This window comes from Cloeon dipterum, chromosome 4, assembly GCF_949628265.1.
Source record: "Cloeon dipterum chromosome 4, ieCloDipt1.1, whole genome shotgun sequence".
In the NCBI taxonomy this organism is placed as follows: Eukaryota; Metazoa; Arthropoda; class Insecta; order Ephemeroptera; family Baetidae; genus Cloeon; species Cloeon dipterum.
Genome location: NC_088789.1, coordinates 11748211 through 11762512, shown reverse-complemented (window position 1 = coordinate 11762512; position 14302 = coordinate 11748211). Strand labels below are relative to the sequence as shown.

The 14302-nt window shown below is 42.3% G+C and overlaps 2 protein-coding genes across 3 annotated transcripts in view; one reads left to right on the top strand and one right to left on the bottom strand.

Annotated features, from left to right (window-relative positions):
• Positions 1 to 7408, top strand: part of mnb (minibrain) — a 46759-nt gene extending 39351 nt beyond the window's left edge. The window contains exons 3-8 of the mRNA XM_065489628.1: positions 866 to 1054; positions 1252 to 1399; positions 1522 to 1808; positions 2072 to 2218; positions 2498 to 2927; positions 5126 to 7408. Coding sequence (XP_065345700.1) covers positions 866 to 1054; positions 1252 to 1399; positions 1522 to 1808; positions 2072 to 2218; positions 2498 to 2927; positions 5126 to 5724 — 1800 coding nt within the window. The 3' untranslated portion in view covers positions 5725 to 7408. The remainder of the gene's footprint in view (positions 1 to 865; positions 1055 to 1251; positions 1400 to 1521; positions 1809 to 2071; positions 2219 to 2497; positions 2928 to 5125) is intronic.
• Positions 7409 to 10000: 2592 nt separating this feature from the next.
• LOC135943183 (mitochondrial E3 ubiquitin protein ligase 1-like) lies at positions 10001 to 14188 on the bottom strand. 2 transcript variants are annotated; one of them, XM_065489630.1, is made up of 6 exons: positions 14143 to 14188; positions 13304 to 13578; positions 12895 to 13094; positions 12568 to 12836; positions 11251 to 11444; positions 10001 to 11003 (listed from the first exon to the last, which is right to left on the bottom strand). In XM_065489630.1, exons 2-6 carry the CDS (start codon positions 13424 to 13426, stop codon positions 10764 to 10766), a joined length of 1026 nt encoding a protein of 341 aa, XP_065345702.1. In that variant the 5' UTR covers positions 13427 to 13578; positions 14143 to 14188; the 3' UTR covers positions 10001 to 10763. The 2 variants fall into 2 exon arrangements, with proteins under 2 accessions (XP_065345702.1, XP_065345701.1); XM_065489629.1 differs by having other exon boundaries at positions 14038 to 14175.
• Between the last annotated feature and the right edge of the window lie 114 nt (positions 14189 to 14302).

Genomic DNA, 14302 nt, shown 5'->3' with positions numbered 1-14302 from the left:
GCCCAAGCCAGCGAACGAGCGACGCGACCGCAGATCAAACTTTTGTCAGTCGATGAATGGAGAGCGAACCCGGAATATTGCGCCAAGAATCACGACCAAAATTATTGTATGCGTGCCGACTGGAGACCGACTTCTTCTTCGCCGCACAAATTGCTTCGGGTGTATCGGGTTCTGCCTTGCCAACATATTTATGTGCAGGTTTTTCCTATCTGGTCATTAAAATAACAGGGCAGCCAAGGAAAAAGACGAATATATGCACCGCAATTACTTTTTATATGTCTACGTGCAACAACGCATACACGCAACGCACGTGCTCCTCGTTACCAATTTGAGTAGAGCAATTATTTTCATTTGATGAAAAATATAAATATGGTAACTATAACTGCAATATTTCTTTTGCAACGAATGATTAAAATGACACCAATCGTTACTAACATTCTACAGTGTTCCTCTTGAGATAGTCGGTGATAATATGGATAATTAATGAGCTGGGTCGACCCTTCAGTACCTGACAGAAATAACTAAAAGAAAATTTACTATTGCCTCTAAAGAATATGTACTGTACTGCCCCAGAATTTGAACTCGTTACACGCCCACATGGGAAAAAATGGAACGCGTTGTAATAGAAAAATTCCAGCTCTAATTGCGTCGAAACTTTACTTAGTTTGCTCCTTCTTGTTAAGAAGAGAGTGCGGCAAAAAGCAGCTGGCTCTCGAGCTCGAAAGAAAGAAGGAAAGTCGTAAAAGGCAACGAGCGTCGCCTCTTGCTTGTTTCGTTATTGTGCGTCATTTTTTGCCAGCATAATTTCTTTCCGATGCTGTGAGAAGTTTGCGCGCTCGCTCACTCACGCGTGCCTTTTTTGCAGGTGTACTACGCCAAGAAGAAGCGACGGGCGCAGCAGACGCAGGGCGAGGATTCGTCCCACAAGAAAGAACGCAAGTTGTACAATGACGGCTACGACGACGACAACCACGACTATATCATCAAGACGGGCGAAAAGTTCCTCGACAGATACGAGATTGACTCGCTCATCGGCAAGGGCTCGTTTGGTCAGGTGAGTGACGTCTCCGTTGCTTTTGAAAAAGCATTACCTGTGATTCATTCTGGACTAAAAAAATTGTTGAAGGATAAATGTTTGAAAATTGTTTTAATTCCTTTTTTGGTACGAAAGGTGATATGAAAATAATGGAACTTGCCTCAAAAACAGGAATCGCAAGAAGTGTGCTGACCTTTTCATGTGTATGCCCGCAGGTCGTCAAGGCTTTCGACCACGATGAGCAGTGCCACGTGGCCATCAAAATCATCAAGAACAAGAAGCCTTTCTTGAATCAAGCACAGATAGAAGTTAAATTGTTAGAAATGATGAACGACGCAGATGCCGATAACAAGTTTTACATAGGTACACAAATTACACGCGCAACATAACAGAATATCTTTAATTCCATCTTTCAATTTTATTTTCATCCCTTATTTCAGCAACTTCATAAGCGATTCTAACGTTGCACTCTTTTGCTCTTTCAGTGAAATTAAAGCGGCACTTCATGTGGCGGAATCATTTATGCCTAGTGTTTGAGCTCCTCTCGTACAACCTGTATGACCTCTTGAGGAACACCAACTTCCGAGGGGTGTCGCTCAACCTGACGCGCAAGTTCGCGCAGCAGTTGTGCACGGCGCTCCTCTTCCTCTCGACCCCTAAGCTCAGCATCATCCACTGCGACCTCAAGCCTGAAAACATTCTCCTTTGTAACCCCAAGCGATCAGCAATCAAGATAGTAGACTTTGGCAGCTCGTGTCAACTTGGGCAAAGGGTAAGTTGTGCATTTTGATTCGTTATCTATGTCATTTGGCGTCTTTAAGCATGGAAAGCTTACTTGGTGGCCATAAATATGTTCACAAAATCACCTTCTGATAGGGAACGTAAAAATTTGATAGTTACAATAATATATTTGAAAAACTTAACCATAAACTGTATTTCTTCTATGGATTTTTAATGCCATATGAGTACTGGCTAAGGATGTAACAAATATTAATTCAACGTTACTTTGTGGTAATAATGTTCTTGTTTTTGCAGATATACCAGTATATCCAGTCCAGGTTTTACCGGTCACCAGAAGTTCTTCTTGGTATACCTTACGACTTAGCGATAGATATGTGGAGTTTGGGTTGCATTCTAGTAGAGATGCATACAGGTGAACCACTTTTTAGTGGAGCTAATGAGGTGAGTTGTATTCTTATTTACATAACAGTCAGTAGAGTCAAAGTCAATGCAAATATTTAGAGCTGTCGTTACTGCCAAGAACGCAAATCATTTCTCTGAAACCAAATTGAACACGTTAAAACCACTCCATCCAAAAACCAAATATATTTTTTAAAAAATAGTGCGTTGCATTGGATATCACTTCAGCGCTGAAGTGCTAAATTTGCATTTACAAGAGCATACTGATTTATTTAAATTCGTGTAAGATGACAAATCGTGATGAGCTAATTGTTTTTTCAGGTGGACCAAATGAATAAAATAGTAGAGGTGCTAGGCATGCCACCGAGGCACATCCTCGACCAAGCACACAAGGCGCGCAAATACTTTGACAAGTTACCCGACGGTTCTTATGTGCTGAAGAAGCCCAAGGACGGCAAGCGATATCGCAACCCAGGCTCAAGACGTCTCAGTGATATAGTGGGTGTAGAAGCTGGAGGACCCGGCGGCCGACGGGCCGGCGAGCCCGGACACTCAGTCAGTGATTACCTTAAGTTTCGTGACCTTGTGCTGCGCATGCTCGACTACGACCCGAAGACGCGGGTCACGCCGTTCTACGCGCTGCAGCACAACTTCTTCAAACGCACAGCCGACGAGGCAACCAACACGAGTCACAGCGCCAGTCCGGCGCTCGAGCCACCCCTGCCGCAGCCCTCGTCGTCTGGTGGCCAAGGTGAGAAGCAGGCCCTCCCTCCCACTTTTAATGCCCTCTGTTTGAAAATCGCGACAGCGCAGGGAACCTTTTAGGCCTTAAGGTGATGGCTGGGATGAAAATGGAGGTTTGGTCTGTTGCAAGCCGTTCCTATGTGGCAATTTTTTTGTGTGATGAGCTGATTAAAATCACTGAGCACAGACCAAGCACTCTGAACCCTTTTAGTGTAAATAAAGCTCATCATTTTTTAATATATTTCTCAATGACTCATCTCCTCTCAAAATTCATTAGCTCCGATTCACGACTACATATTATGTTAGCCACGCCAGTGAGAAACTAACCAATAAGTTATTGTCCTTCTCTGTAAAAGCAATTAAAACTGCGCCCTGACTACTCTTCAGTACTGACTAACAAATTGTCCCATCTCGCAGCAGATGTATTGCCCGCCCAGTTTGTGACCCGATGACTAACGCTAACTGCTGGCTCTCGGGCAGAGGCCAGCCCAGGTGTGCCCTCCTCCTAGTAAGTCAGCATCAGGACCTTTCAATTGATTGATTCGAACCACTCACTCCATAGGCGCTGCAGCTGCCACCATTGCCACTCTATTCAAAGTAGACATGTAAAACTAACGAAATTAGAAGTCAATGTAAGTTCTATTTGTTTCTATTGTAAGTCTAAAAAGTATTGGATTTTAGTAAAATCACGAGGATCTTTTTTCAGGCAATACTATCTGCTTCTATCGTAATTTTCTGCTTTCATTCCCGATTTCGATGGGATCCAAAGGCTTAGAATTATATTTCGCTATTTTCATCGATCAAATAAAAGCATTGTTTTAGGAAAGATGAATTCACTATTTCCAAAGCTCAATTGCATTTCCCTTTCAAATGTTGTCTCCATCAGAGGTTCAGAGTGTCGATGTTGGTGGCGGCGTCTCGTACAGTATTTGTGGCCTCCCCAGTCATGCATGTGATGCGTCCGACTCAAACCCCCGTTCGTTATCAACCCTTATCATCACCTGCTCGACCAGTTATTCATTCATCCTCATTGATTCACATACATCTTGGCTACCAGCTCTCTTGCAATGTGTACATCAAACTGGATGTGTTCATTATACCCAGATATATATATTCTATTCACTCTACAGACATATTTTATATACGTTCTTTCTCTTTCTCACCCTGCTCGAAGTCGGCTCGATCGAACAAACGCCCGCTGATGACTGTTGCAAACAATTGTACATACCCTTGTTAGACCAGTCCAAGTAGACGCAGTATGACACCCACACACGCAGCCTCTCGTTCTTCTGTGCTGTACATTTTGGTGCAAATTGAGCAGGATTTCAACCGGGACTGAACGCCGATGTCGTGAAAATCTAGTTAGTTCAGTACGATTTTTAAATCCCCTTAAGTTGAACTCCTGCTCAAAAAACTGCCATAAGATGATCTCCTTTTATCATTGTCCTTCCGTATCTGTTTAGTTGCAAAATTCCAAATTGTCTTGCATGTTAGAACATTCTTATTGGCACTCCCTTGTACTTCAATTTGACCAGACTGTCACTGCAGTTGCTTTGAATAGATCCAGACATCTGAATCGGAAGTAGAATCTATTGTGTCTCCACACTCAGTGTATTTAGATTAAGCACTGCATTGCAGATTGAAAATTTTCTTTCGCCCTATCATTTCGATTCGATCAACCATTATTTTTGCAGCCTGGTTTTCCTTTCCAAGATTATCATTTCGTTTCTTATTACTTTTTTGTTTTTATTTCTATACAATGTGCTTCTGGTTTTGTCTGTCTAACCTTTGTTCAGTTTTACAGCATTCTGATCTCTACGCCTGAATTTGCAACCAGATTTATTTGTTTTCTGTTCTTTCAAGACGCTAGGCCGATGGAAAAATCGCTTTATTTCAGACAGATTAATCAATAGTTAGATATTTTTAATAAAATACAAACCTCGGTTCTCAAGTATTTCCTTCTACTGCTTTAAACAGTTACTAACGTATATTAAGTAATTTTGAGAGAAGATATTTGTTAGGTTCCTGTTGAAAATAGTTGTAAACAATTTGTAAATTAATTTGAACTGAGGTGATCTTTCCAAGGCCGAGCGGTCGTGCCCACCCATTCAAAGCCACCACCATTAAAGCAAATCAGACAAGCGCCCCTCAGGGAGGCGAAACACACGTTGACAGGCATACTAACGGCCGCTTTTGCCTTTGCAGCTCTGAGCCTGGTGAATAAGATGCAGCGGAGCGGCGCGCAGCGGCCGGACCACAGCCACCACAGCTTGGGGAACTTTGTGCCGGCGCACCCGGCCGCCTCCAGCTTCGTGCACAATTCGACGCAGACAGCCGCCGGGCAGGCGGCCAACGACTTCGGGGGCTGCAAGTCACCGCTGCGGTACGTGTCGGCAGCGCCGCAGGTGGCGGCGCCGACCGGTGGCGGTGGCAGCATGGACTTCGAGTCGCCGTGGCTCAACTGCTACCCCGGCGTGCAGCCGACGCACCACGTGCACCACGTGGGCAGAGGCGGAGGCGGCCCCGGGGGTGGTGGCGGCCCGCCGGGACGACCGCCCCCGCAGGCCTACCTCACGTCGTCGCTGCCGGTGGAGCTCGAGTCAGCCGCCTTCCACCTGAAGGTGCACCATCCGGGCGTGCACCTGATGCAGCCACCCTTCGGCAGCCAGAACTCGCTCAGCGAGGCGGCGGCCAGCGTGTCGGCTGCGGCGGCGCCCGTGAGGCAGGACTCGTCCAGCGGCGACCGCGAGGACAGTCCCATGATGGGCGTGTGCGTGCAGCAGAGCCCCGTGGTCAGCCATTAACGCTGGCCCCCCGCTTAGTTCGACACGGACGCGCAGCCTGCACTGTGTGTGTGTGATTTTCAGTGGACGGACGCCGAGTGTGCCGTCCCAAGTAGGAAGAAGTGTCCCCGACCGATTGATTGACCGACCAACTTTTAATCGGAGCAAACATAGGTTAAAGATATGTCTTTTTTAAGTGCTGTGAGTGACTTTTTACATTATTGTAAAGGTGTACATGTTAAATTATGAATCGAGGGGGATTACTGCTATTTATTACACGCTAAATTATATATTGATGCGAAAAAAGATATTGAAATCAAGCAAACAGATACACACTACTACTATAACTACACACACACACACACACACACACACTACTTCTTAAAGGTTAAAATAATAGAGCAAACACACGCATACACTCACCAACTCACTCACACACACTGCAAGCGAAATGATTGATTTATCAAGCCGTAGATGAACGTATTCCTTCCCTTCTCTCGCGGCCCGGCCGCCGGTCCAACGCGGACGCTTTTGAACAAGGTCCGAGGGTCTTAATTCATTCCGTAGGCTGGCCCGCCTTGGTATCTCAGGGCCGGTGGCAAGGCTGTTCGTAATAGGGAACCAACCGCCTGTCTCATTAGTTTCACGAGAGGGAGGATGATGGAAGGACACATTTCCACAGCCAATCAATCAAATTAATCAATTCGGACCGTCGGCTTTGAGAGAGGAAAAAAATAATTATTATCGCGTAGACAGAGCAGAATGCAATTCTTGTGATTACTGTATATGAGTGACGACTACTCTGCATAGCGTTTCATGTAATGCAGTGGAAATATACATATAAATATTTATTTTAGACGATCCCCTATGTGCAATAAAACGTATACTAAAACCTTCTGAAGCTGATCGGTAACTAAGCTGTAAGGATTAATATGTCTAAGTTGCGTGGTGATTAATTAATTTATTGCCTGATTGAATGGAAAGAAGTAGTTGTTAATTAATCGTTTACATCCAAGCTGAGAGAAGAAAAAGAATTTGAGACGAAAATCGACAGTTTTTATTTTTCTCGACGGGAATGCATTCAGACTTTTTCGACAACATGCAAACGCACCTGGTGATATGAAAAACAGGGCCTTCCGTTGTCCTCTTCTTTTCCATTGTTTCCCACCCTTAAGTAAAAAGCTGCAAAAAGCACTTGCAAAAAAAAGGAAAACTCAAATCTAGCAACCTCCACTGTGTGTTTCCCAAAGAATCACCGCCACTCCCACCAAAAACCGCAAACACTTAAACAAAATAGCAGACAGTTCATAAATGGCGAAAGTTGAGGCATAGCGTCTAATTAAGTAACAATGTCTTAATTATACAATTACATAGAGGATGTCGATTGACACACAATACGAACGTGACACCGGAAATATCAGGAAACATATTGCGCGATGCTGCATCAGAAAATTGTTGAATCGGATATGTTATTCTATACAAGTGCATTGTGGTGATCGATCATAAAGAGTATTTGTTTTGTATACAGAGCAAAAATTGTCGAATTGGTTGAGGAAATGCTTTGAACATGAAAGAGACAAGAACACTCACAGTGTTTAGGGACCGTTTCACTCGAAGACTTGAACAACTCCACAGTTCATACAACCCTCATCAGCTGTTGATTTTGTTGAGTTTTATCGATTAAAGCGTAGGTGAAGAAAGTTGATTTGTTTGTTTGCTTTGTTTGCTGCATTTTACATGGGTTTGTTTTGTCGACGATTCTTTTCCTCGCGGGAGCGCGCGTGAAACTGGATCGCGAGCCTATAAAAGTTGCCTAGTAATTGGAACAGTCGCGTTCGACCCCGCGGAAAGAGCCCGCGCGCTCTCCCGCACGCCACACTCACACACATACACTGACCTCACGACTCCTGCCAGCCGAAGGACACACTTAAACTCACTCATTCGCCCCCATTTATACCAAGCAAACTGAGCTTCAAGTTCTACTCGAGGGTTACTCTGATGATGTAGAAAAGAATATTAATTACATAATATATTGATACGATAGCGAATGAATCCTCCTCGCCGTGCCGAGCACCGGGCTGGCGCGCCGCACTTGAAAAGTGGCCTCCCTCAACCGGCGCGCGCGATTCGGCCGGTGCGCCCATGAAGGCGAGGACTAAAGCAACCACACTAAGCAGCAGCGACACAGCCACTTTTTCTATACGCAGCCCTCTCCAGAGGCGCACATACAGACAGACAAACAGACGAGACAGAAATCCAAGTCGCCGCGCACTGACTGAGCCAGGCTCGAGTTTTTCCTTTCGCATTAATTCGCACGGAAACTGAAATTTCCTTCTCAATTCTTTCGCGGATTCGAAATTCGACCAACCACTAACTCTCTTGTGTCACTCGGAAACTGAAACTTGCTCACCCCCAGACGAGCGAGCAAGCTGCGAGAAAAGCAATTAATTCTGTACACTCTCTTCTAACTACTATTGTTAAACTCACTCACGACACACTCACTTACTCTCGCCCACACAACTGTAAATACGCATATGACTACTTAGTATCGAAATCTCGAGACGACGATTGAAAATCACACAATCCACAGCTCGCAAATTAGCAGTTTTTCGGACGAAAGCAGCATCTCATCGAGTCACGTAGCGAAAATACACTAATTAAACCAAGGGAAAATCCACCGCAGAAGCAGTGAAATGTGATGATTATATCATTGAAACGCATATAATTGTTGTGACGGAAATTGAATATGTTTATTATATTAAAATCATCACGGTCGAAACGCAGAGCAGATATCGCCACAGACTTGCAGATTATTAATTATTAAATTAATTAAGCCGCCGGCAGTTTGAACAATGGCCCTAAATGCGACCATGATTATATCTTATACCAGACAGCAGGTACGTTATCTCGATAAAATTATTATCTCTGTGGTACGTTGTCGAAAGAAGCAAAATTTTTGACTCAAAATGTATTCATACACCCACCCCCTCAAAGAAAAGCCACGGAACAATCCCACACGAGGTGTTTGTTTGCCGTGATAAATACGCTACCTAAATTTTAACAAACACGACGGTTCCAATCTGTGGTTTACTGAAGAAAACAGGTGAAATAAAAAAGAATAATATCCGGAGAGAATCGTATATCTATCTCATCATACCGCAACAAATAGCTGGAAAAGTATATAAAATTAATTAATTAAAAAATCCCCTCAGACAATGCAAGAGAACAAAATAGAATGATTGTTTGCCGAAATAAAATGTTTTGTGTCCCACTCAACGCACTGTTCAAAGTGTCTCGATTAAGTTTCGTCGTCAAAAAACAGAAAAATACTATACTTGTAAAAAACACAAACAAATTTTGTACCCCAGAAGCAGCGCGCAGAAACTGGAAAAATTCGCCACCCCCGCCCGCCGTGGCCGCGAGCTAAACACTACTAATAATACACACTACTTTTGTCGACGGAAAAGCGCATATTTTTGACATTTTAAACGGCTGAAAACGAACTACTCGTGACGCGCGATGGCGGGGGTCGCCAGTTTTTGGCCAAAGAGTAATTAATTATTGTTAAATTAATGATGAATTAATTATAAAACAGACACACTCAAGATGTACATACCTCCTCCCCGTCGAACCTCGTACGTACGAAGAAAAGAATTTTTAATACACACTCGCGCAAGAAAATTCACAGACACACACACACACACACACACTTTGCTAATAAGAAAAGTACTTTATATAGCGAGAAAGAGAATTTAAACAATTGAAAACCGAGGCGAAATGTATATCATCCAGCATCTCTGTCTTTTTCTATGAAATGTTTGTAAGTCTCTTGATTATTAATTTATTATTGTTACACACACGTACGCATCTCTCATCCAGACAAACAGGAAAAATCCACGCTCGCGCATATTTTTGATTGAATGATGAACAAAACCACACTGATAATCTCAACCGATGCTCGAATCGCGAACTCTCCCCAGACACACACTCACTCACGCTCTTCATAAACATAGCAGTAAAGAAACCAGACATGCAAGTGGCAATTCAAAGACTTGTTGATTCAAATAATGAAGAAACACAACTTTCGTTTCGCGGATTTTGACGAAGAAAAATGAACTACCCTCAAACTTATTTTATAAGCGGTGCCATCTCTTTATATAAACAACTGCCCTCTCCCCTGAAAGAAACATGTAAAAAAAAACGGTAAAAAGCGGAAGAAAAATATTTCTGTCGTCAAAAAGATGAGCCAATCGTGATTGTAGTCTAATTTATATGAACTTTAGGATAGACATATTGAGTAGCTTATGATAAAAAAGCTTTTTATTAGACGGATATTTGCTTCTGAAAATGTCAACATAAACCGACCGTGGGCTCGCACCCGCTGTTTCCTAATCACGCCCCGACGCCGCCAATCTCATCTCTTAACTTATTTCCCGCCCAACGACCGACTCATTTCCGCGCTCGCACTTTGTATACAGGCGGACGCGCGGCCGTGAGTCCCTCACTGTCGAAGCAGCTGACGCCGACACAGCTCCCACCCCGAGCCCTGTCGCCCACCAGGGGCCTGCTTAGGAAACGGCCGGTCTGACTCCCTCAGACTCCACCCCTTTTTTCAGTGGGTGTATTCAACACTTTTCTTGGCTTTTTGTTAAATAAAATAAAACAAGAAATTGTTGCAAACAAATGCGTTTCTTTTTGCAATGTACCTTACACTTTGAAATGAACAACTCCTAATACTTAAAATTTGAAATGTTAAATTAACAATAATAATTTTTCATACAGCCTTTGCACTATCAACATTGAACTTCCAAGAATTTGCTGGTGCACAGTATCAAAAATACTGTGTAGTCATATTCTGGTTAGGCCAGAGTCAGCACTCTTCAGGACCATTTTGTTTAAAATGCTCAACATGGACCTTATCAAATTTCACAAACTATCGAAGAAACAATTAATATAAAAAGAAACAATTTTCGGGTGCTAAAATAATAGGACTTTGATTGAATTTGAGAGAGTTTAGGTGACCGAGGTGTTCCTTGTTCGTGCTAGCAGGAACACTCTAGTTACGAGATGAAGTACTCGTTGATTGTCTCCACGTGAGTTCGGCAAATTGGGCAAATATTTTTTATATTTCGGCTGCAGTCAAAGCAGAGGCAGATGTGGCCGCACGGCAGCAGAATAACCTCTCGCGGGTTATCACAGATAATGCACGGCGACTGTTCTGACTGCGATTCTTTAGTCTCGGTGGCCTGGTCTTGACGCCGAGCGTGGAAACGTCTCCTGCGACGCTCATCTTCATCAGCCTGGAAATCAATCAATTATGACTAACTATCAATAACACCCCAAATTTTTGGCAGAACTTAAAAATATTTTCAATGGCAAGTTGTAGACAGGAATGCAGATTAATTTGGAAGCTTTTTACAAACATCTAGCTGCTGTTCAATTTGTTTTTTGAGCTTCAAGGTTATTTAAAATACCTCGATCCTTTAAACAAATTAAGCATCCTCTGGAAGATTTTAGCAAGCTAAAAATAGAGGTTTCATGATTCACCTTTGCTCTGTAATTTTCAATCGCTTTGCGAAGGCTGTAGCCAATAATCAAAACTCCTGTGATGCTGGCGACCGTGAGGAGCAGCAGTGACATGCGTTTGTCAGACCTCATTTTTTTCCTCAGCTCTGACACAGTGAGCTCAGACAGGATGTAAGGATGCATTGAAGCGCCATTGACAGGACTCAAAGTCTTGTCTGTAAGAACGAATCACAGCATAAATACAAAGGATATAATCTACTAGAACTAGAATTCAACTTGAAAGTGGCCAGTAGTTTCTTCTGATAATTTTGATTCTGCATGTCCAACTATGGCATTACATAATTTGTTGTTTGTTAGTTTAAAAATTTACGCAAATAGAAAATATGAGTTTAAAGTCTAGCACTTTGTGGTGACGCTAGATTTTCAAGGGTTGTCCATGGGTATCTTGGTCTTCAGACCCAGTGTCAGTTGATTTTGCAATTCAAACCCGTTTACTCTCCAAAGCAACTCATTAAATTTTTATAAATAAAAAATTATCAAATCACATTTAGGATAAATTAAGCATCTGTAGTAATAATAACCAGCTTTCAGCTCCTAACTAAAATAGAAGAAAAATTTACCACTACATACTCAAATCACTCGCACGACCAAGAAGCGAAGAGAAAAAAAAATTTGAATCTTGAGCAGCGGAGACACCGTTTCAGCAAATCTGATTCTTATCAGGGCTTGCCAAAAACCAACATTTTAATTTAAAACGCACTTGATTGACTGAAGTTATTTGCAATAATTTTCTACTGATTTTCAGGAGAGGTCTCGGCCAGCCAACTCATTTTGAGTCATATGGTCAGCCGCCAGCCATTAAAGCAGGAAAATTTTTTGATATTTTATAAATTGAGGAGAGTTTGGGAAAATGCGTGAAAAACAAAATATAATTAATAAAAAAACAATTTCAACTTTTTGGTGAATGAAAGACTTGGATTATTTAAAACTTTTCTTGTTTTTTAATCTAGTTCCCAGTTTATTGGGCCTTTTTTATATTTAGACTATCCTAAAAATGGTCTTTTTATCAACCACATCACATTTTTGCTGGAAGGGCTGCCCTTACTCATTGCGATCAACCGTGACAAGTCATGAGATGAATGGCATGAATAATTTTATAATTTTGAGAATATTCAAGTTTAAAATTCATCTACATAATATATTTGCTCATGGTCAGTTAGTTTTTTTTTAATTTGGTAAAGACAAGGGTCACATGTTCTTGAATCTCATATATGGGCTTCAAATCATAAACATCCACCCCTGAATCGAACACACTAAATAAGGAAATAAAGTTTGTACCTTTAGTGATTGGTCCACACGCAGATACCCTAGCGCCAACGAGGAGCATCTCCTCAGTGTTCCTAATTCCACGGTGCCTGGTGCCGACGATGAAGCTCCAAATCTGGTCCAGCACGCCTGAAGCCTTTTGACTGAACTTGGAGGCCACCGTCCTGAGCCCGAGGACCGCCGCTTGGGTGGGCTCCTCCATCTCGACCAGACTCCTGCCGATGCGCACTCCGAAAGGCACCACATTGGAAGTATCCGCGATCAATTTTTCGCCGTCTTGCCTGCAAAGGCCAAATTGAATTGCAAACGCACGCCACGTGAATTTTGACCATGCGTCACCAGAAGCCAGCGGTGCTGCGCGACGTGACGTACTCCTTCACTTTGAGTCTTTGGATGACGCCTCTGACCGATTTGTCATTGAAACTTTGTATCACCGGCCCGATTGGCTCCACATAGCCTTGCACCACGGCCCACTTTCTCGCAGACTCGGCACTTTCGAGCCAGTTTTCCAACCCATGGTGATCCACAATCAGTGGACGCTGAAAAGAACCGAATTATTCCTTAAAGTATCAATGGCAAAGATGCTTCCTGAAATTCGCTCATTACATTTTGCTTTCCAAAATATCAAAGGATTTTTTGTCCTAGCTCCTAAGTTAAATTTACTGTGGATTGGCAGGGCTCCTTGGCCCCAAGCACCACCATATCCAAATCAAAACAAAATTATTAAATTAGAAAATAAAATTCTCACTTTAAGATCTAAAGCATCTGAGGCTCTGCTGCTGTTGTGGTACCACTTCCAGGCACAAGCGACCACAACCGTGTCAATCGTGAGCAGAAGGATGTCCTTCCCGTAATCTGACCAGTTGATCATTTTTCACCCCCTTTGAGTCCGCAAGTGAGACAAAGTATCAAGATGAGGCGGCAGCAGAAAAAATTGGACGGTCCATGCACAAAATTTAGGCTTTCTCCTCACGGTTATTTTTTTGTGACGACAGCTCTACAGTTTTGATTGGATGCCTTGTTCTGTAATGTAAAATTAAAAACCCAATAAGCCAAATTAATGAAAATGAAATTTTAATTGACAGAGATGTTGAATTTGAGAGAATTTATACAATTGTGAACAATATAATAATCACACTTTGACATCTGTAAAATATGCTTATATTGACAACAATAGGAGCAGTAACAATCATATTTGAGGATAAAATAATTTATATGTACTCAAAAAAAGTATAAGTCAACGTCAAAAGCGAAAAAATGACTGTTCTCATTCCAAGAGCAAAACACCAAAGTTCTAACCAATATGTATGATACATGATCTATTTTCCTTAAAATGAGTGGCTGGACCCCATTCCCCTATTTTCTTTGATCTTGAAAAACTATGCAATGCAAGAATGTGCAAATACATACATATCGTTAAATTTGCCACAGCAGGACATCAGAATCATGTATGTTTTTTAACGAAAAATGCTAACTACATACGTGAAATTTTCAACGATGTTTAAACTCGAGTCGTTAGCACTTTACTATCGCCGCTGCATTTTATTATATTCGTTGCTGATAATATCGATAGTTAAGTAAATTAACCTTGTTTTACGAGCAGCAGTTGCGGGATGTGAGAGACTGAGAGAACGAAGAACGTAAACATTATCAGCTGCATAATGTACACACTCCCACTTTGGCACTGCTTTAAATTTCAAATGTTGCCGGGAAACCAGTGTACACATTAATAAAAAGATAATCTGCT

Coding starts and splice junctions, on each gene's coding strand:
- LOC135943183 (XM_065489630.1), bottom strand. CDS start 13,426: ATGATCAACTGGTCAGATTACGGGAAGGACATCCTTCTGCTCACGATT. Junction 12,837..12,894: donor CGCAGCACCGCTGGCTTCTG/GTGACGCATGGT, acceptor TGGCCTTTGCAG/GCAAGACGGCGAAAAATTGA. Junction 11,445..12,567: donor GTGTGGACCAATCACTAAAG/GTACAAACTTTA, acceptor TCGTTCTTACAG/ACAAGACTTTGAGTCCTGTC.